The sequence below is a fragment of the Globicephala melas genome, chromosome 7, assembly GCF_963455315.2.
Source record: "Globicephala melas chromosome 7, mGloMel1.2, whole genome shotgun sequence".
In the NCBI taxonomy this organism is placed as follows: domain Eukaryota; kingdom Metazoa; phylum Chordata; class Mammalia; order Artiodactyla; family Delphinidae; genus Globicephala; species Globicephala melas.
Window position 1 is genome coordinate 97,743,277 of NC_083320.1, and position 20,892 is coordinate 97,764,168.

A 20,892-nucleotide genomic window follows, 5' to 3' on the forward strand; every position below is an offset into this window, starting at 1 on the left:
AAGCTGTGAGTTGAGGTCAGATCTCCAAGGTGGAGGCAGGACAATGTGAAAACAAAGCCACGGCTGACGAAGCAGTAAATTCTTCATCCAAGAAATCAGCCTAGGATCCAGGCCACAATGAGACAGGAAGGAAGGGGGCAGGGTACAACTATTAAAAGAACGACACAACATTGAGAAGAACAGGATACGACGAAAACCGGTTAGAACCGGTTAGAACCGGCCCAAGATGGCAGAAGATTTGACTTCCAGTGGACCTTGAGCCTCCTCATCCGCTCCTTGTAGTGCATTAGCTAAGTGACACACCCGCGAGCGCCATGACAGTTCTGAGGCCAGCCATAAAATTAGGCCAAAAAGTGAGTGATGCCACGATTCTTGGAAATCCCTGCTCCTTCCCCCAAATAGCTGGAATAATCCCTCCCACTCTCTAGCCTGTGAAATTACCCAGCCCGGAAAAACTGACCACCCAGATTTCGGTGCCGCCTCCCACCTTCTGAGACGGCCCACACTCTAAATAAACCTGCTTTCACTTTACTACGGCTCGCTCTTGGAGTCTCTCCTGCACGAAGCCAAGGACCCTCACTGGGTGGCCCACCCCAGGGACTCACTCAAGACCTAGGACACGACCATCCTCTCACGCCCCATTTTTCCTACAACTAGATCTGTGAAGGAGGATGATTCCTAAACAAGGTCAAGTACAAATGAGCAACCAGCCGAGATGGGGCAGTGAGAGCAGCAGCGCTCAGCAAGGGAGCAGGCAAGAGCGGTTGAGCATAGGCTCTGAGACAAGAAGTGACCAGGGGCAGCTGCTGGTATTGTGTCTCTTGGGGAGAGTGTTGAATGGCTAAAGATACCAATGGTGAGTGGGCAAACCCCAAGAAATTTTTCCACTCCTAAATACCCTACCATGCAGTTTTTTGAGAGTAGAAGAATACCTTCTGATGGGTGGTAGAGTGCATTACGAATAGAATTCAGGGAAATGTGGTCGGTAAAGAAGGTTGAGGCCTAGATCATTTGGCAATAGCAGAACTCATCACTTCATAAATAAAATAGGAATTCAGGAATTGTCGGCAGAGAAGCCATCCCATTTGACTGGGAGACCTTTTCCACAGCGGGGAGAAAGAACTCTAGAGAATATGAAACAGGACAGGGTAGAATTCAGGATCGTGGTACTGTAGCATCTACCAAGCTTGCGTAAATCAAGGGGATTGAAGCAGATCAGATGAAAAACACTAATTCACATTCACCTTTTGTGGCTGAACCTAAATTACCCATGTTGGTAGTGTCCATTAATCAGATATATGCCACATTCACTCTCATAATTCCTTTTTTACAGGTATTTGGTTTTCTTAGTTAGAGGGGAGAATAATTGTATGCATGATTATGGTATTAGCTTAATTCTCTCACCAGATCTGAATGAAGATAAGGGAGCGATGGTTAAACAATCCTTTCTGTATGTTCCTCTTTACATCTGAAATCCTGAAATGAAAAACTTCACACAATTCTTTTCAAACTTTAGGGAGTACATCAGTAAATACAAAAGCTGCTCGTCACCCTATTTCACTTGGTTTTTCCAGTATGGTTTCCCATGTTACCCACATTTCTCAGATAATCTGCTTTTTAACCTCACCTTGTGTCACTAAATAAGGACTCGGTGTCGCCCTGGCCTCAGCAATCACTGCCTTCCAGTCGTGACATCGTCTCAGTACTGAGCAAAAATCCAAAGGCAGAATTCTGTTCAATGCAACAAGCCTTCACTAAGCATCTGAAGAAGTGCAGCTCCGTGAGTGAGGAGAGATACAAAAAATGGCAAAGCAGCCCTCCAGCCCCACTCTGAAAGGCCAGGCACACCTTGGTCTCAGTCTCGGCTGCCATCATTAGCTGGAGAGCTGCAGAGCCATCCGGGCTACTGTGAAAGGGGCCACTCCACCTCCATCCCACCAGATAATGCACAGCTGGTCTCAGGTGCAGTCCTTCTCGGCCTTGAATTACAGATTCAAAACCGTAAAATAGAAAAAAGAGCTGGCTGACTGAAGGCAGAGTAATCCACCAAAAATTATGACCCCAGCTTGTATGTCTGGCCCCGGCGGCTCTGGCATTGCCAGGTCCCCAAAGCTGACCATCGTATCTTACTCTGTTGTGAGGCGTGTGTTCAGACGGTGGATTGGTCTACACCATGGCTTGTCACACAGCTCCTCGCCCCTGCCCCTGCATCGTGACACAAAGTAGGCCTCTTCTCCATGAAGCTGAAAATACATGTGTGAATATGTTTCTGAATGTGTATATAATGTGTGTATATACATAATGTGTGCATATGAATTTATGTGTGTATGTGTGTCTTTATTTAGTGACTGCTCTGTTTGCTATAGAGTGCTTATCTCAGAAAAGGGTGACATCAGCCAGTTAATATTAATCCTGATGACAAACAAACCCCCAAATGATTAATGGCTCAAACCCAGTGCAGGTTTCTTTCTCGTGGAAAGTCCAAAAGAGGTACTTCTGGTCCCAGGGCAGCTCTTTTCCATTGACTATTCAGAAATCCAGACTCCTCCTACCTGCTGGCTCCATCTTCAACACGTGACTTCTGTGATTGCTGTGCTGAGTTGGCTGCATCGAACTGGTGGAAGGGAAAGAGGGTGGAGCACCGCATATGGGAGATATTCCTGGGCCAGGACGGGTATCACTTTTGGTCATACCCCATCGGCTGGAACTACCCCTGTCACATGGCCACACCTAACTGCAAAGGGTGTTGGGAAATGTAGTCCAGCTGTGTGGCTAGAGGGTAGAGGGAATGGGTTCCATGACACCTAGCCAGCCCCTGCCACAGGGACAAAGCAGAAATCGAGGGCTTGGCCTGCATTCTCATGGAGCTGGTCACCCCGTTAGGGAAATAGACCCTGCAATACAGGAGCAATTCAGCAATTACGCACTTCAGATAAAGGGCCAAAATGATGGAGGACGTAATCCATCTGAGTGAGGAATCCACTGGGGGCTAGAGATGACAGACAACCCTACAGGCAGGTTTCAGTGCAATCCTGAATAGTGAGCAGGTTTCAGGCAGGTGGGCAGGAGCAGGGAGAGTGTGCTATCGGCAGACGGACAAAAGCACCAGCTCAGAAGTGAGAGGGGCCCATTCTAGAGACAGTGAAACCAGGCTGGCAGGAAGGGAGGGGTAAACAGTTACCATGAAAGGAAGCATTTGAGTGAAAAGATCTCACTGGCCTTTAGTTTGAGAATGTGTGAGGCTGGGAGTCTCTATTTCTAAGACCAAGTGAAATCTCAGTTACTGAGATATAGTATAAGAAGTGATGTGAGGTCAATTTCAAATCTATACTGAGTAATATTGTTATCTCTCATGTCTAAACACACACACAAAGACACACACACACATGCACGCGCGCGCGCACACACACACACACACACAAAATCATGTCCGAGTCAAATCCAGGATTCATCCAGATTCGTAGGCTAAAGATTTCAAGTTTGAAAATTTTCAGGTGGGAGATTTTATCTGAATGGACACTTATTCAGTATACATGAACTGTAGGTAGGTAGTCATGTGATAGTGAATTTGCCCTCAAACTAAGCAGGTGGACTTCCTTGAAGAGGCATGGGTACTCTCCTGTCAGTTGTACTCTGTCAATGATTTTAATTGATTTCCTTATGTATATATTCTACCTGAATTAAGGCCAGATAACATACAACACCAGTTTGAAAAGTAATATTCTCTCTCCCTCTCTCTATGGGAATTTATTTATTATATATGTATATGTAGAAAATATAAACCTTTCATAAAAATACTTATTATAAAAGTATAACACCTAATGTATTGTGAGCTTTTGTGGTTATTTAACCATGAAGGATGTTTATGTGAAAGGATGATATTTACCTTTTATTTTCTTACCTACAGCCTTAACACAGAAGTAGATTTTATTTTCCTCTAAGTCAGTTTTTATTCTCCTTACATACATGTCAACTATAACAACAAATTATTCCTTTGTACCTTAGCATTTAAGAAATTACCAACTCTCTTATTTGTAGTGAGGTGGATGGACCTAGAGTCTGTCATACAGAGTAAAGTAAGTCAGAAGAGAAAAACAAAATACCGTATGCTAACACGTATATATGGAATCTTTAAAAAAAAAGGTTCTGAAGAACCTAGGGGCAGGACAGGAATAAAGACGCAGACGTAGAGAATGGACTTGAGGACACGTGGAGGGGAAGGGTAGGCTGGGACGAAGTGAGAGAGTGGCATGGACATATATACACTCCCAAATGTAAAATAGATAGCTAGTGGGAAGCAGCTGCATAGCACAGGGAGATCAGCTCGGTGCTCTGTGACCACCTAGAGGGGTGGGATAAGGAGGGTGGGAGGGTGACGCAGAGGGAGGGGATATGGGGATATATGTATATGTATAGCTGATTCACTTTGTTATACAGCAGAAACTAACACACCATTGTAAAGCAGTTATACTCCAATGAAGATGATTTAAAAAAAAAGAAATTACCAGCTCTCAGTTATGACAATTAATTGGTATAAGCCTATGTAAATTTCACAGTACTATCTTATTATTATCCTTTCTGACTATGGCAATACCTCTCCCTACCTGAGAGGTAGGTTAAGTAGCTCCTTCCATCCCTTTGTAACAGGCAAGGAATCTGAGACAAAGAGGTTCAATTACATCCTGAGATCTGGTAAAATCTGTGCCTTCGGGCTGAAACTCAGGTCCCCTTGCCCTAGGATCTGTCCCCTCTCCTTCATGACTTGACTTATTTCAATGGAGAGAACTGACCATTTGCATAAAAATAACTAAAATATAACCTCATTTAGGAGGATGGGTTTATATATACACATATTCATTCAGAAAGCAAAACAATGACATCATATATCTGGTAAGAAGTGTAACCATGAACTGAATAAGAAGTCAGATATCTAATCTATAAGGACTCTTCCCCCAAATCACATGATATACCACTCAAAATCATCATTTCTTTTGTTGAATGTCATTTCCCGTAAATTCTTTGACTCTTTGCATATTGATAAATGTGTTCTTAAGTCTTAGAATGTTATCATTCTTTTGGCACTCTCTCAATCCTTAAAACCTGTACGTGGGTGGAGAAAATATAGACATCTTTTTCTTGATGGACTACAGCAAGCACCAGTTGGGTACTTACTGAGTATGACACGTTGTGTGACAGATCCTGGGGCTTAAAATGTCTTTGATTCTAGAGGGAGCTCGAGATAAGGATTATAAATATTGTGCAGAAACAACATCCTGGCTCTAGTTACCTATTGATGTCTTGGCATTGTTGGAGAAATTAGAATCTTCAAAATAATGGAAAACCAGATATCTAGGATTTATGTTCTTTTTGGTGAAAGTAACTCCACAAACACAAATTGAGAGAAGCAAGAGTATAAGTCTGAGGCAAATGATTTTAAGCTCTACTGATAAGAAGGAGAACTGATCCATAGCAGGAAAAAAAAAAAAAAAAAAAAACTGCCTTTATTCCTGCAGATGGATGCAGTGCAATGCTACCAGAGTGCTTATCCTTCAGTGGGTGCTGAATAGATGTTTGTTGAGTGACTAACTAACCAGGTACACAGGGCTTTCACACAAGTTCAACCTGAAGGAAAATGGGGAACAGTAAATATGGCTCATTTTAGTGGAGTTCACAGCCCTGCTGACAACATGGTGGATCTGCTGGGACAAAGTGACCCTTGGGCAACCCCTGCACGCTAAGATGATCCTAGCATTAATTATTGGCAGAGAACTAGTCATTTCCCAGATCAACATCAGTATGCAGCAAGGCCTTTCCGGGGAAGAAAAGGAATAGAAACACTTTTCAGAGGTGAGGGAGGCATCTCAGCCACGTTATTTACTTATTCGATTCGATTTTTTAGTGTCTGAAGTCACAAAAGTTGTAACCAAGACAAACCAGGCTGTGAGTACCATTTTTAAAATGTCATCAGCCTAGCAGAAACATTAGACATAAATCACGAGTTTTATTTATTTGCAATTAAAAAGATCAAATTTAATATCTACAGAAAAGCCTTAATAATTAGGATAAAGATTAATGTAGTGAAATGTCCCTGGTTTAGCAGGCCACCCAAGCAAAGCTGAAATAAAGAATTGAGTATATAATCGAATAGCATGTGAATATTAATGCACAAAGCCCTCCAAGTCCCCAGATCCCTAATGCAATTATTTTCTATTCACATTAATTGTTCCTAACAGATGGCGTTAATGACTTTGAGTTAAAATGTGTGCGAGGGAAGATGTCACAAGATCAGTGCTGTTTAGAAATAAGGTCACTTTTATAATCATTTGCTCAGATTTTAACCACTACTCAACATAATAAGGTTAACATGGTGAGTGCTTTTTAATGTGAATATCAAAAGTTAATTTAATGTTAGTATCAAAAGCCAATAAGTGTATTGGGGTATTCACATTTTTCTTGCTGTTTCTTTTTCCTTACTGCTTATTTTCCAACACATACCGACAGACTGTGAAAGTGTGATTATTGTTTATAATGTGTAATTGCACATGTGTATATATAGAACACTGATAAACTCAGATAAACTTTTTTGAGTTAGGATATGTTATCTAATCTAGAAATGTCAACTCTTTTGAGATTTACCTGTCCAAGGCAAGATTTGAAACAAACAATTAAATCAACACTGTTCAAAATTTCTGCCTGTTTTTACCCAGAAACTTCACTCACGCATCTTAGATCTTTCAACCGGGGATTTGCTCTCAGATGTGGAAAGAAGCCGGAGTCTGACGCACTCACGAACTGATGTTGAAATGCACGTGAGTTTCCCTGTCGCCTTCAGAACACTTGTTCAGGTTGTTCTTTTCCTTCCTTCCATCAGAAATGATGTCACAAGTGAACCATAAAGCGCATCCTTGAAGCACTGTCAGGCAGATTAAAAATACTTTCCTTTCTTGTGTTCTCTGCAATTCAATATCATGTCCCCCAGCTGATGAAGTAAGCAGAAAGTGTCACTCTCGGCAAAAATATCATAAATCTTGCCTCGTCCCCAAGATACCTTTTTGGGTATTGATTACATCTCAAAGTCTCTGAGAAATGGCCAAGGAGCTTTTTATTAAAGCCCATGTCCCATATTACTCATCCTACTTTTATGATATATTATGTATGAACTTTTAAAAATTCATGGTCTGTACTTTTTTTTTCTTCAGCTAGGGTTATCTTTGTGCTTATTTGGCAAAACTTTAACCAGCGTGGTTTTTAACTCTCATTGACATAAAAAAAGTATCTTGAAAAACACAAGAGCCAAATAAATATATAATGAAAAGTGTTAGGCTTAAAACAATGACAGATGGACATTTGTGGATGACTGGCCTTTTATTTTACTGTATAATTTTATAAGTGTAGCTAGGAGAGTCTATATCGAAGGTAAATATTCTCAAGTTAGATTGGAATTAAATGTCAGTGGAATGCTGTCGCTTTAAACATTCATGAAGACCTTAATGGCATCCAATCTATAATATGGCCTTAAGATCAGGAATTTTTTTAAGTTGCAGTTTTTATCCAAGAAATCCTTGCCTTCATTCTCTGTGTCTCTCTCCTTTTTTTAACTAAAATTATGGATTTTGTATTGCATTTCTCATAGTAAGGATGTTAAAGCATATGAGTGCTTCAAGGTGGTAATCTAAAATACACTATGGGAAAAAGACACTTTGAATAGTGTAAATGGTATGCTTTGCCAATTAAATCAACACAATTAGGATAATGTTGCAACGGAAACAACATACATCTTGTGGCAAAGAAGAATTTTAATGATAATCATTATCTATTACTAATTACGACTCTTCTCAGGAGGATGTTTTGGAAGGAAGTCTGTATACGTGCAGGAGTTCTGCTGATTGTCAGGGGCCTTACTTGGAGCTATCTCATAGAGGCTGGGACCTGGGCCTGACATCAGAATGTTGTATTGACTGGGTGACCTTGGACAATATTTGAACACCTCAGTGCCTCAGCTTCCCCTTCTGGAAAATGAGAAAAAATGATGATTTTTTTCTATTTCTGAGAGTTGTAGTGAGGATTAAATAAGATAATGTATAAAATGTACATAACACAGTAGCTGCTAACAGGAGCCATAACGAAATCTCCGCTGCTTTAGCCCTCTTGCGTTCTTATGTATTTGGCCGCGTGCCACGGCCACAGAAGAACATGGCGAAGGTGGAGAATGAGAATAGAGAAAAGTGCCTACTGGTGTGTCTCTACAGAAGGTCACGTCAGTGACCCGTGGAAATAAAGTACACACACTTCTGGCTGTTTCTCATCACAGCGCCCATGTGTAAGACCATGATGGCATATTAAGAAGTGTAATGCATGGTCCCTTAGGGAGGCTATAAAGCATAATTTTGTTGAAAAGCCAAGACACACACATATTTAAAAAAGAAACATTTTTAGTAATAGTAGTAAAACCTGATAGTTACTAAGTTTTACTGTCACTAGTAGTTACTAAGTATTATTAAGCGAACTACTACTAATTGGCAGGGGCTGTTCACATTGATCTTATGTGGTAGGTGCTTTCATTATCTCCAGGTAGAAAGAAGGAAACTGAGGCATGGAGGAGTTAAATAATTTTCCCAAGGTCAAAGAGTTAGCCAGTGAGAGAGCCAGGATTTAAACCTTATAAGTGGCCTTTGTGTTCAGCCGCTCAATCACAGAACAGTTATTTATTGGAGCAGGTAATCCTACATGATAATCATGTGCTGATGAGGGAAGAAACTTCAGGACAGAGGAGCTCACTTTTCAGCCATGATGTCAGAGATTCTGGGTCCCTTATTAAATTCCAACATTGGTTGCCCAAGGTCAGGGAAAGGTGGGAGAATTTACCAGTAGAGAGGACTCGCCCCTTCCTCTTCTTGGCAAAGAATTACTCTGTAATCACCCCACCACACACACACACACACACACACACCCTCCCCAGTACACTGCACACACACACACACACACACACACACCCTCCCCAGTACACTGCTCACACACACACACACACACACACACACACACACACACACACGCACACACACACACACCCTCCCCAGTACACTGCTCCAAGGGAGGGCTCACACCACTCCTTTCATCCTCCTCAGCATAGCCCAGGTCACACTGTGAGACACACAACTTGCTACCAAGTAACGCACATGAGAGGTAATCATCTCTCATCGCTCCTCCTAGGCTAGGGGCTTTCTACTCAAAGCACAGGCCCTGGGCCAGCAGCATCAAAGCACCTGGGAATTTCTTAAAATACTACATCTCAGACCCCACCTCAGAATTACTGAATCAACGTCTGTATTTAACAAGATCGGGGATGACTTCTGTGCCCATGAAAGGATGAAAAGCCCGGCTTAGAGGACACTTCTGTGCATAACTACCCCAGCCCTACCTGACCCACATGACATTGATGGGCCTTCCCCACCTCCCAACTGTGTCCTCCATCACATCCGGGCATCTCAAGTTCAAGGTCAAGGGAGAGGCAACAATGCCTCCCTCCTCCAGCTCATCTTCTGAGTTCTAGTCCTGTCATCTTAATCCAACATCTGTATCGAGGTGCACACATGTGTGACAACTGGGCAAGGAAGCTTATTTGTTAAATAGAGGCCTGGGAACTGAGTTGAGTTGTAAAAATAGACAGTATTTTGATAGGTGAGGCGGGAAGGTATAGATGGGAAAGACAGAGAGAAATCACAGATAAGCTTCAGTACTTTGGGAAAAGGTAGAATATAAACGGTGACTGACACCTGCGCAGGGCGTGAAAAAAGCCATGGGAGAAGTTTAGATCGGATGGCCTCAAAGGACATGGGTGTGATCTCTCTCCGGATAGTAGACGCAAGTTTCAGAGCAGAGGTAGTCCTAAATAAAAGCCACCGCCCTGCTGAACCAAACAGCAAAATACCAGAGAATGGGACGGAGAAAAGAGAAGACGCCCAAGTCCAAGTGGCTCACGATGTGGTATTTCTACAAGTCTGTTCAGGGCATGTTCCAGATGTGTGTGCCGTGCCTGAGGCCTAACTGCATCGTGCTCCTGTGCATTGGGACCACGGGCAGAGGGTAGCTGTTGAGATACAAACGTGAACTCCCCTTAACTAAGTTACATCTGGCAGTAAATGAGGTCATAAATCAATAAGTATCGCTGAAAGCTGGATTTTAAGACGACTTTCTCCTTTCCGTGGTATTTAGAGCCAAATTTCAGGGGGAAAAATAGAGTAGTAAAGTTCCTTGGCATTTTCAGATCACTTAAAGAGATTATCGTGCAGCCAAAATGAAGTATCGATAGCAAGGCAGATGCCTGATATTGAAAATCTAACATTATTAAGCATTATGGATATTGATTAGACAGCAAATTAAACATGCCCTCTGTACCAATGCAGGGATTTCCTATTGACCACGAGTGCTCCCAGAACAGCATTACCTTCCTTCCCCAAGCTGGTGTTTAGTCATCGTCAGTTGGAATTGCATTTGGAGAACAGTGATATGTACCCAGGTACTAAAGGCAGCCATAAAGTGTCAATAGATTGCACAAGTAAGAGACTTGCCATTCCGCCAGTGACACAAAGACAGATGGTTTCCCATCAATGAGTTTCTGAGACAAAGCTTTTCTAGATAGGGGACAGGAATGAGACTGTAATGGAGAGATCCCATTCTTGTGATCGGGCTGCTAAATTAATTTAGCCTGTCCAGTTAGTGGAGCTTCATCTGTTACATTAGGGGCCTATAATGTGGCTGTCACGACGTTCTGGGGTGTCTACAGCTTTGTCACCTGTGCCTTACGCAGACCCACTAGAATTCTAACTGCTTGGATCCTTCTGTGCGGGACCCAGATCTGTTTGATGTGAGAATCTTTACCATTTGGATAGCCAACTGATATGAAGAGTCCTAGGATCTTTACAACAGAGCCTCATGATTCCCAGGTTTGGTGTTCCATTACAGTACATGGCTTCCTGGGCATTCGATCCCAGACTTATAATGATGTTATCAGAGCCATAGGGATTATAAGAGTGATCTGGGAGAACTGTCCCACCCTACACCAGAAGACAATAAGGTCCATGGAAGTTAAATGCTTTCTTTCTCAATATCTCATATCTGGTGGCACTGGTAGCCTGAGAGCCAGGTCGCTAGACTCCAGTCCAGGGCCCATGCTCTTGAACCCTTAAGCCAAAGGTGCTGCTCTGTCTTCTTCCTTTTGTAGCATTAAAGTCATGTCTTGATATTGATCTGATTCTTTAACCAGCATGACTGGATAAAATGGAACACTCCCAGTGTCATATTTCTGCCTAACGATGGCAGCTCATAATAAGTGAGCACCTGCTTAGGCCAGATCCTATGCTGTATGCTTCTCATCTAGAAACTCACTTGGTCCTTGCAGTGACCCTAAATGGTGCACGGTATTATTATTCTTCACTTTTTAAAAAAGAAAATGTAGCTCTAAAAGATTATATCATTTCCCAGGCATGTTAGTCAGAGTCATAGCCAAGATTTGAACCCCTAGTCTGTCGACCCCAAAGTCTGTGTTTCTAACCACAGTGCTGTATTCGCTCCTACCTCATTATGATGTTGAGCTGGGATTTCCTCTCTCCCTTAGCAAAGTCCTCGCTCAGAGCTGTCCTGCTTTTTTTAGGAATGCCAGCTGAACACAAAATCAGGAACCCCTGCTTTGAAACGCCCTGGCATGGGGGTTGCCATCCGCGGTCATCTCTGTACTCGAAGCAGCTGTAGCAGCAGCGAGCTGTCTCTCTCGAGCGCCTGCAGCGAATACTCCAGCGGCTCCTCCTACACGTGGCATGATGGGAAGAACCTCAGGAAAAGGGTAAGGCTCCTTTCAGGGCACTGCAGCGTCAGAGAGAACCAGAAAAGAAGCCTCTTCCGGTAGGAAGGCGGAAGGTGGGAGGGAGGCGAAGAAGGAAATGACCATTTACTGAGTTCTTGTTTGTTTACACTTCTCCCCATCACATGGAAGAGGAAATTGTCTAGAGACGGTTAAGTTCCTTGCTAGAAGTCACACAGCCAGTGAGAAGTGGCGTGATGATTCAACCTCAGATGACGAGGCCATCATGGGAGGGAGTTTGGGAGAGAAAGACATTTTCCCTTCTGTGCTTCGGTGGAGCCCACCGAATTCCCAGATTTACATCGAGTTGGAACTGGAGCCCTGGCCTAATGGAACTGACCACGCTTCAGACCGACTAAGACATTTTCAAGTAGTTTTATGGACATCGTGCCTGTGATGCTCAGAGAGACTTGTTAATGTCCGCTGCAAACGAGAGTGGACTTGCCCACGTGCCAAGTCATTCCAGACTGAGCATCCCGTGAGAACTCAAAGAAAAGGTTTTCTTCTAGAGAATAGGGAGAGCGGTGCATTCTCTCCGAATGGATGGCCGAAAGGTCTGGAAGTATCATTAGCTTTGTAGGAGTTTACTGCTCAAAAATAGCATGTATTATATTGACCTTTAATCAAGGCAATAGCCTCCTAAAACACTAATATTATGGCTGTAAGTTAGAGGGTGGCACAGTAGAGAGGGAGAATTCCATGGTAGATGACAAGCGCTATGGCTTCAGTGAAAGTCGAGCATGTCTCTACTTAGATGCCAGGAGTTCCTCTACCAGATTTTTAAATAACTCTTACGGCTGGAATGACTCCATCTGTAAAGTGGGCTCACCCAGCTGAAGATTCCTTCACGATTTGAATAAACATCTTTGCACACTGGTATAAGCCAGGAATCTGGAATCGCTGTTTCTGCAGTTTCCTAATGTTAAAGAGAAACAAAGAGTACAGGAGAATGGAAACCCTGAATTCGAATATTTGGAGATCGGTTTTCTGTCATCTGTATAAATTTAGTTTATGACTTCAGAAGCAAAAGAAACCAGGGAAATTCCATAACTGCCAGAAAATTTGGGTGAGGGAGGAGGTTTTTCATACTCTGAACAAGAACTCAGAACAAGATTGCAAGCTTGAATTTAGAGCTTATTCCCTCGCACTCAGACTTACAGTGCAAAGTGCGGAGGCTGGGGTGTTATCAGAATTGCTCCTTCTAAGGAGCTGTTCGGAGTTCTGAATAATGACTGCTAGGAACCTGGCCCTTAGCAGACTGGGGAGGTGGTGGTGGGGGGGGATGTTCCCTCTCTTTGTCTCTGAATATTGCTGGCTCCCAGAGCCCCCTGCTCTGCTCTTTTCATTCACAGCTCTTTCTCTCTCTCTCTGAGCCTTTTTTCTTTTCTTTTCTTTTCTTTCTTCCTTGAAATTTTTCCAGTTAGAACAACCCTCGATATCCTAGGGACATCTCTTCCCTGAAAGAGGAGAAATAAGGTTCTTAAGACACTTCATACACACTCCGTTAGCCATCATCTGGAGATTTAACAGTGTCCCGTCTCAAAATGGCTGTGGAGTACCAGCGTGCCTGCCACATCTCCCAGAGAAAAGTCCTAATTCTCAGGGATCCAGCAAACTAGACCCAGTCTCATGAAGACAGTTTATTTTATTTTATTTTATTTTATTTTTATTTGTTTATTTATTTTTGGCTGCGTGGGGTCTTCATTGCTGCGCACGGGCTTACTCAAGTTGCAGCGAGCAGGGGCTACTCTTCGTTGCGGTGCGCAGGCTTCTCATTGCGGTGGCTTCTCTTGTTGCGGAGCAAGGGCTCTAGGCGTGCGGGCTTCAGTAGTTGTGGCACACGGGCTTCAGTAGTTGTGGCTCGCGGACTCTAGAGCGCAGGCTCAGTAGTCGTGGCGCACGGGCTTAGTTGCTCCGCAGCACGTGGGATCTTCCCAGACCAGGGCTTGAACCCGTGTCCCCTACATTGGCAGGTGATTCTTAACCACTGGGCCACCAGGGAAGAAGTCTTGAAGACATTTTAAGTTGATATTATTTAAGGAACTTCTTAAGTTCTTACCATGTACCAGGTACTCATTTAGTATTAACTTACATAATAAATTCATACAATAAAAATTTGAATGTGAATATAATATTAACCTATGTAATAACAAATATATGACCAATGGTTCTTTAGTAGTTCATAAGTATTTTTTTTAATTTTTTTGTGTGTAGAAACAGAAGGGAAGCCTACATGAAATGCACTGGCCTGCCCTCCATGGAGGAATCTGGCTTGTATTATTGAGTAATGACCACATGTCAGCTTTGTCAGCTCTTCATAAGTACTAGCTCATTTAATGCTCGTGCTAGCTTATTAAGTAGGTTCTCCTATTTCCTCCATTTCACAGAGAAGTAAACTGAGGTGCTGAGAAATTAAATATCCATCCCAAGGTCTCATAGCCAGTAAGCGGAGCTGGGCAGTTGGTTCCAGAACCTTAACCATTCTGCTAGACTGACCTCCTTGAATCAGCCTAAAACGTGGAGGAGTCCCAGTTGTTGGGATGGGTTTGTTTCCATTAAGACCAAGAATGTCATTTAAAAAAAAAAAAGAATGTGTAAAATTGTTGTCTAGTCAAGAAATAGGAAAGAACTGTGGGCGTTAAACCGAGGCTCCTACCTTAGCAGCAGCATCTTTCAGCCAGCTGCCCTGCTCCCCAGAGCAACTCTCTTCTGACTTTTCCCTGCAAAGAATGAAGCCACCAATATGAAATGCCAGCTTCGTCCCACCATCTCCCCAATAGGAGATTCATGCTTTTTTTCAAGTTTCAAGATTATCCTCAACCTTTCTCAAGCTATTAAATACCATGACCTCCTTTGGAAAACTGTTGCAGGAATGTGGCTAATCTCACAGGGTGGGGAGCCAGGGCCCTGGGAGGTTTGCAGCCTTGGGCCCTGGGATGACGCAGACCGCAGCATGGGCAGGCTGCGGGGAAGCAGAAGGGAAGTGGGTAGGCAGACACAGAGCACATCTATGGCAGGAACAAATCTGCCCCTTTCAAGCTCTAAGAGGGTGCTTTTGCCTTGGCTTCTCTTCTTTTTTGTGAACGTGACATCAGGATCATGGAAATTCTTAGAAACCCAAGCTGTGGCAGTCTGCTCACTGGTCAGTCTGTAATACCCAGACTTACCGAAGGGGTTTCTTCTGATCTCCGAAGGAGCTTTTAATGGCACAGCAGAAGAGGAGGGGGAAGGGGAAGCATCACCAAAATAGAATCTATGCACAGCAACTTCGGACCCTGGAGAATTTTCCAAAGAGAATATATAATTTGACTTAAAACCAATATGCATATAACAAATAAAGAAAAAATAAACAAGACATATTGTTGATGACAAGATTTGTATGATTTTTAACAATCATACAATTTTTATGAGAAAGTTTTAGATGTAAGCAGATGCTCACAGCTTACTAAAAAGCTGAGATTCCAAGGCAAGTTTCTGACATGGAGTTGACCTCTGCTTATGAGCGCTCAGGTGTTCAGAGTCCTGGAGCAGCAGGGCAGCTGGTGTGGAGGTGCCAACAGGAGCTGTACTCTTAGCCAAGACTGGTGCAGAGTGCACATCTGAAACCACCAGATTCATGCATAGACATTCTTCATCGTTAATTATATAGCCTTTTAAAAGAAAAAAGTCATTAGGTCAGAGCCTCCCAGTTTCCCCGAGTGCCGGTTTGTGATTAAACTCCGCAAGTTCCATTCAAAAGAGGGGTGTTGGAATAACCTATGGTCTCTATTATGACTTTGGCTAATACAGAGGGTAGAACAGAGGCTAAGCTTCATTCCAGCAGTATCGCATCCAGATTGACGGTGCAGTCTCTAGAGCCAGATTGCCTGGGTTCAGATCTCCACACAGCCACTTCAGAAGTGAGTCATAGGAAGGACCCAGGAGACCAGAGTTCAAACCTTTGCTCCAGCTGTTCCTTAACTATGTGATCTCCAAAGGACGGGTCTTGCTGAATCTCACCTTCCCGCCTAGTAAAATAGAACTGATAATGTCTCCCTCATGGTATTGTTCTGAAAATTAAATCAAAGCACCGGGTCAGGGGCTGGTACACAGCAAATGCTTGGTCAATGTAAGCTTCCTCCTCTGCCATTCTGTTTCTTGCTAGCAGTAATTTGATAAATATGAATGTCTGAGTAGAATGCCATGTTTTTTTCTATGTCATTTCTCGGTCACTTCTCCAGAACTAACACTGGTATTTGGAGAAATATGAAGAACAGGAAATTGACCTTTTGAAGTTAGTAGGTGAACCATTGCTATGACTTCTAACAGCAAATGCCCAGCTGCTCTATCTGTGTAAACATTTCACAGATGTTCACTGCCTATCAATGAGTAAAGTCATGAAGCCACATGGCATTCTAACTTTCAGTCGTTAGAATGGAAGGGACCGTAAAGGCAGGGACCAACTCACTTTTCCATTTACCCTCTTTACCTGCCGTATACACTGAGCAGTGAGCCATAGTGTCTTCTGGTTACTCCCTAAGTGTTCCTTAAGCATACTTTTCCAGTTGAGGTCTTTGCCCTCCCATTTCTTCTACCTGGAAATCATTTCCTCTACTTTTAAACTAAGGCAAACCTATCTCTCTTTCTAGGGCTAGGTTTATTTTTTAAAAAAAGAAAAGAAAAGGAAACTTATATGCTTTTTGTGTTTCTTTTCCAAACAGACATGTGGTCTCCCTCGTCTGAAATTCTGGAGTACCTGCTACCCCTGTATGTCTCATATGATCCCTTGACTTATGGTTCCTTGAGCTCAACTCCTCCTGGGGGTTGCATGCTCCTTGAAAGCAGGGTCCTCATCCTCTACTTATCTATATCATATGCTGCTTAGCTCAGGACCTGGCAAGGTAGAGAATCACTGTGTAGTTAATGAATTAGTTTGAATTAATTAATGAATAAATGCATTTATATGTGAATATTTATCAACCACTAGAACGAATTAAGTTTAATGATGGCCTTTTCCTTTTATAAATTGGTGATCCACAGAGCTCAATCATTTCTCATGTCTCCTTTTCTCTCCTAGCAGTCATCACAAAATTGGGACAAAAGGTTAAGTATTGACTCTTCACTCCCGAGTGGCTTTGCTAGTCCCACAGATGAACTACCTCCGACTCGCATCAAGGAAAGCCACATTTTGGAAGGACTCAGAAAGCTCCAGAAGCGAAAAGTGTTACTTGAACCCCCATCAGTGATAACCAAATGGGGTTATAAAGATTGCATGAACTCCAATGAAGGAATCTATTCGCCAGGAATTAAAAGTAGCAGCCTCAAGGAATATCCCCCCTGCAAACCCACGGACACGGGGAGCCCCTGCAAGGAGCCCCACAAGGCATTTGCTTATGACACAGATTCTCACGACGATGCCGAAGAGGACCCTTCCTCCTTAGCCTCGCTCCAGGCAGTTCCGCACCAGGGCTGCAGGCTGCACGGTTGTAAATTAACCCACAGTGTTTCTGACAGTCTCTTTGGCTGGGAGCTGAATGGCAGACACTGTTCAGAAGTCACTTCCTCCGTCTACCCCTGGGAAAGGCCTGAGAAGCTGACCAGTTGTGCTAGCAGCTGTCCCTTGGAGCGGAAGCAGTGCCCAAGTGCGCAGGGGCCTCAGGTACAGAGAGAGAGGGACCCGCACAGCCAGGGCTGCCTGTCTGTCAGTCTCCAGCTCTCAGACACTGATGACACCGAAACCCTGGATGAGCTGCACATAGAGAGCAGTGATGAGAAAAGCCCTTCCGACGTGTCTTTGACTGTGGACGCCGACAAGTCTGTGGAGAACCTGGACGTCCACGTGGGATTCGGAAGATCTCAACGTGCGTCTCCTGAGGAGGAAGATAAACAAGTGCCCGTCCACTTCGAGAGCAGGCCAAAGACGTTTAGTTTCATTAAGCAGCAAAGGGTTGTAAAACGGACTTCCTCAGAAGAATGTATTACTGTCATATTTGATGCAGAAGATGGCGAGCCCATTGAGTTCAGCTCTCACCAGACTGGCCTGGTCACTGTTACCAGAAAGGAGATTTCCATCCATCAGGCCCCTGCTGGGCCCCAGACAGAACACACTGAACTTTTACCTCAGGGAATTGCTCACTTACAGCCAGGGGCTGCTGCTAGAGACTATCCTTTCTTGAAGAGATCTGAAGAGGAAACTGAGAGAAACATTCCAAGACAAGAAGTAGACGATGTTGCCGTGACACCCACTGAATCCTTCCACCCCGGGACAGTGACGCAAAGCACTCAGCGACAAAGACTGACCAAACCAACACACGCTCCATCATGCCAGAGTCATTCTAGGTCCTCTGTGGCCACGGGCATCTATCAGAAGAAAAGTCTGACAAAAATACCTACCAGGGGCAAGCCTTCACCTCAGAAATCAAGGATAATGGAGCCTGAAGCCTCCCTCACGGTCCCCTCAGCTGGCCCAGTGCCTCTTGAGAGATCACCAGCTCCGGGGAAACTCTCACGGTTCAAAAAGTCTGAAGGCCCAGAGCCCCTCTTTGCTTTACCGCCAGATTCGCACATTCCAAAACCCTCCACCCAGCTCCCTCACGGCTCCAAAATCTTCAGCAGAAGGGACTGGGCCCAGTACTCCAGGAGTCAGATTCCAGCGTCACAGCTGCTGCCCAGGCCCCCCGCCCAGCCGAGTGACGATGGCGAGCCCCCCACGAGGGATAAACACTGTGACCCGGGGCCAGAGGCCGGGCTGAGATCGCCCTCCCTGCCGTCCCCTCCAGGCAGGTCGGTCTCGCTGCTCGCCAGGCCCAGTTACGACTATCTGTCGCCACCTTCATGGGCCAAGCCAGAGAGCGGGGTCCCCAGTGAGGCGGCGAGGACAGTATTGAAATCCCCCCCTCTGAAAGGATCCTCTGCTCCAATTATTTATTTTAATCAGACCGTGACAGAAGTGCAGGGGAAGAAACCTTCTGTGGCCTTCAAAAAGCCAGTCTTCGCTCCCCCTCCGCCCTCCACAGAAACAGCGATCCAAACCAGGTGCCCTGCTCACAGCCCCTCCAGCTCGTTTGCTGGGATGGCCCCAGGGCCCCCAAAGGTCTCTCCAAAGAGAAGTGTCCCCAAAACCCCACCTCACCAAACACTTGGGACCACACAAACGGACATAGGGTTACGGACTCCCAAGAACTGTCCTGCTACCCATGAGCCACTGGAAATACCGTCTTCCAAAGGTGTGTCTCCAGCGAGAAAAGGACAGTTGAATGACAGTGTCTCCACACCCCCCAAGCCTTCCTTCTTAGGGGTAAGTGAGTCGCCATCATCTCAGGTTAGCAGTCCCTCATCAGCACCCTCCAAAAGCCACAACACCCCGCAGGGTTGTCAAAACCCTCATGAGAGAGGACTGAAAACTCGCCTCCCCGTTGGGCTCAAAGTCTTCATGAAGTCTCCCCAGTTGCTCAGGAAGAGTTCTACAGTGCCAGGGAAACATGAAAAAGACAGCCTCAACGAAGCCTCGAAAAGTTCCGCGGCTGTGAGCAAGGATAAGCCAGGGACCTCCAGGAACGCCAGCAGCCTTGAGACCACAGGAGGCGAAAGAAGTGCGTCTCCACTGGGTTTACGAGCACAGGAGAGTTTGGCCGAAGGGCCTCCCCTCGAAACAGCAACGCCAGAGTCACTGGAAAGTAGCACCCCTGGGGCCGATGGAAAAGATGCGGTAGAAAACAAGTCTGTGAAGAGATCCCTGTCCTCCAACAAACCGCTGCTAAAACCAGCTCTAGGCATGAACGGAGCCAAAGCCCGCAGCCAGAGTTTCAGCGCTCACTCAGGGGACAAGCCCCCCACGGCCTCCGTGGAAGGGCCAGGCAAGGTCCGGACTCAGATTATTACCAACACTGCTGAGAGGGGCAACTCCCTCACCCGGCAGAGCTCCTCCACGGAAGGCTCTCCCAGCAAGACCGCGTCTGCCCCCGTGTCTGACGGTCTCCCCGGTGCTGGGAGGCCCCTGGGGCATCCTTCCTCCAGGCAGGGCTCCCTGGGGAGTACAGGCAGCTCCAGCAGCCAGCACGGGAGTCCAAGCAAGTTGCCTTTGAGGATCCTTCCAAAATCCGAAGGGCCCCCCGCCCCACCCGGAACAGAAGAGCAGCCGGCCTACGCCCAGGGAGAAGGTGCCAGGGTGACTGCACCAGAGGAAGCAGCCAGCGACCACGGCAGGTGCCCGTCCACCCCAAAAGACGGCCCGGGAGCCCCTCAGAGTCCGGGGAGGACACGGCATCCCAGCAGTTTTGAAACCAGCAGGACCTCCAAGCTAGAAACTTCTGGAAGGTATCCAGACACGTCTACAACCAGGACCGGTGTTGTGAGCCCAGAAGCCCCCCTCTCACCCACAATCGAAGAAAAGGTCATGTTGTGCATTCAGGAAAATGTGGAAAAGGGCCAAGTGCAAACAAAGTCCACCTCTGTGGACGCGAAGCCGAAGCCCGGGCCTTCTTTTGCCAGCTGGTTCGGTTTTCGGAGGAGCAGACTGCCGGCTCTCAGTAGCAGGAAGATGGATGTCTCCAAAGCCAAAGCAGAAAAGAAAGATGCGAAAGGTTTGGGGTTTGGAAACAAACAGCTAAAATCAGAGAGAAAGAAAGAGAAAAAGAAGCCTGAGCTACAATGCGAGATGGAAAACGAACTTAACAGGGACATCGAGCTGGCAGATGGCCCAGACAGTGGTTTACAAAACAGAAATAACCTGAAAACACCGCCAGACATTTATGACCAAGTGAAGTTTGTATCGAGGAATAGACCCAGCCCTGTTCCGTGTGCAGCGAAAGACACCTTTATGACGGAACTCCTAAGCAGGTAGCGTGCTGGCAAAGAGGGTGGCAGTGGAGAGGGCAGTGCAGAACCCTACCCTCTCCTCACCCCCCAACAGGGAGAGTTGTTTGTTTCCTGCATACTGAATACCCGTCAAGCATGTTTCTCATACAAGCAGACATTCATCGTAGCAATCTTTTACACATTAGCCAGAATTTAAACAGTGAAAGAAAAGTTAGCAATAAAATGGTAATTTAGTCCAC

At 45.1% G+C, this 20,892-nt stretch overlaps 1 protein-coding gene across 8 annotated transcripts in view; it reads left to right on the plus strand.

Moving 5' to 3' along the window:
• Nucleotides 1–20,892, plus strand: part of NCKAP5 (NCK associated protein 5) — a 1,056,997-nt gene that overhangs the window by 940,576 nt on the left and 95,529 nt on the right. For 7 of the 8 annotated variants that reach the window (XM_070046011.1, XM_070046013.1, XM_070046014.1 and 4 more), the window contains 3 exons: nt 6,708–6,809; nt 11,651–11,839; nt 16,914–20,674. In XM_070046011.1, the coding sequence (XP_069902112.1) occupies nt 6,708–6,809; nt 11,651–11,839; nt 16,914–20,674 (4,052 nt within the window). The remainder of the gene's footprint in view (nt 1–6,707; nt 6,810–11,650; nt 11,840–16,913; nt 20,675–20,892) is intronic. The other variant, XM_070046012.1, reaches the window with a different exon arrangement.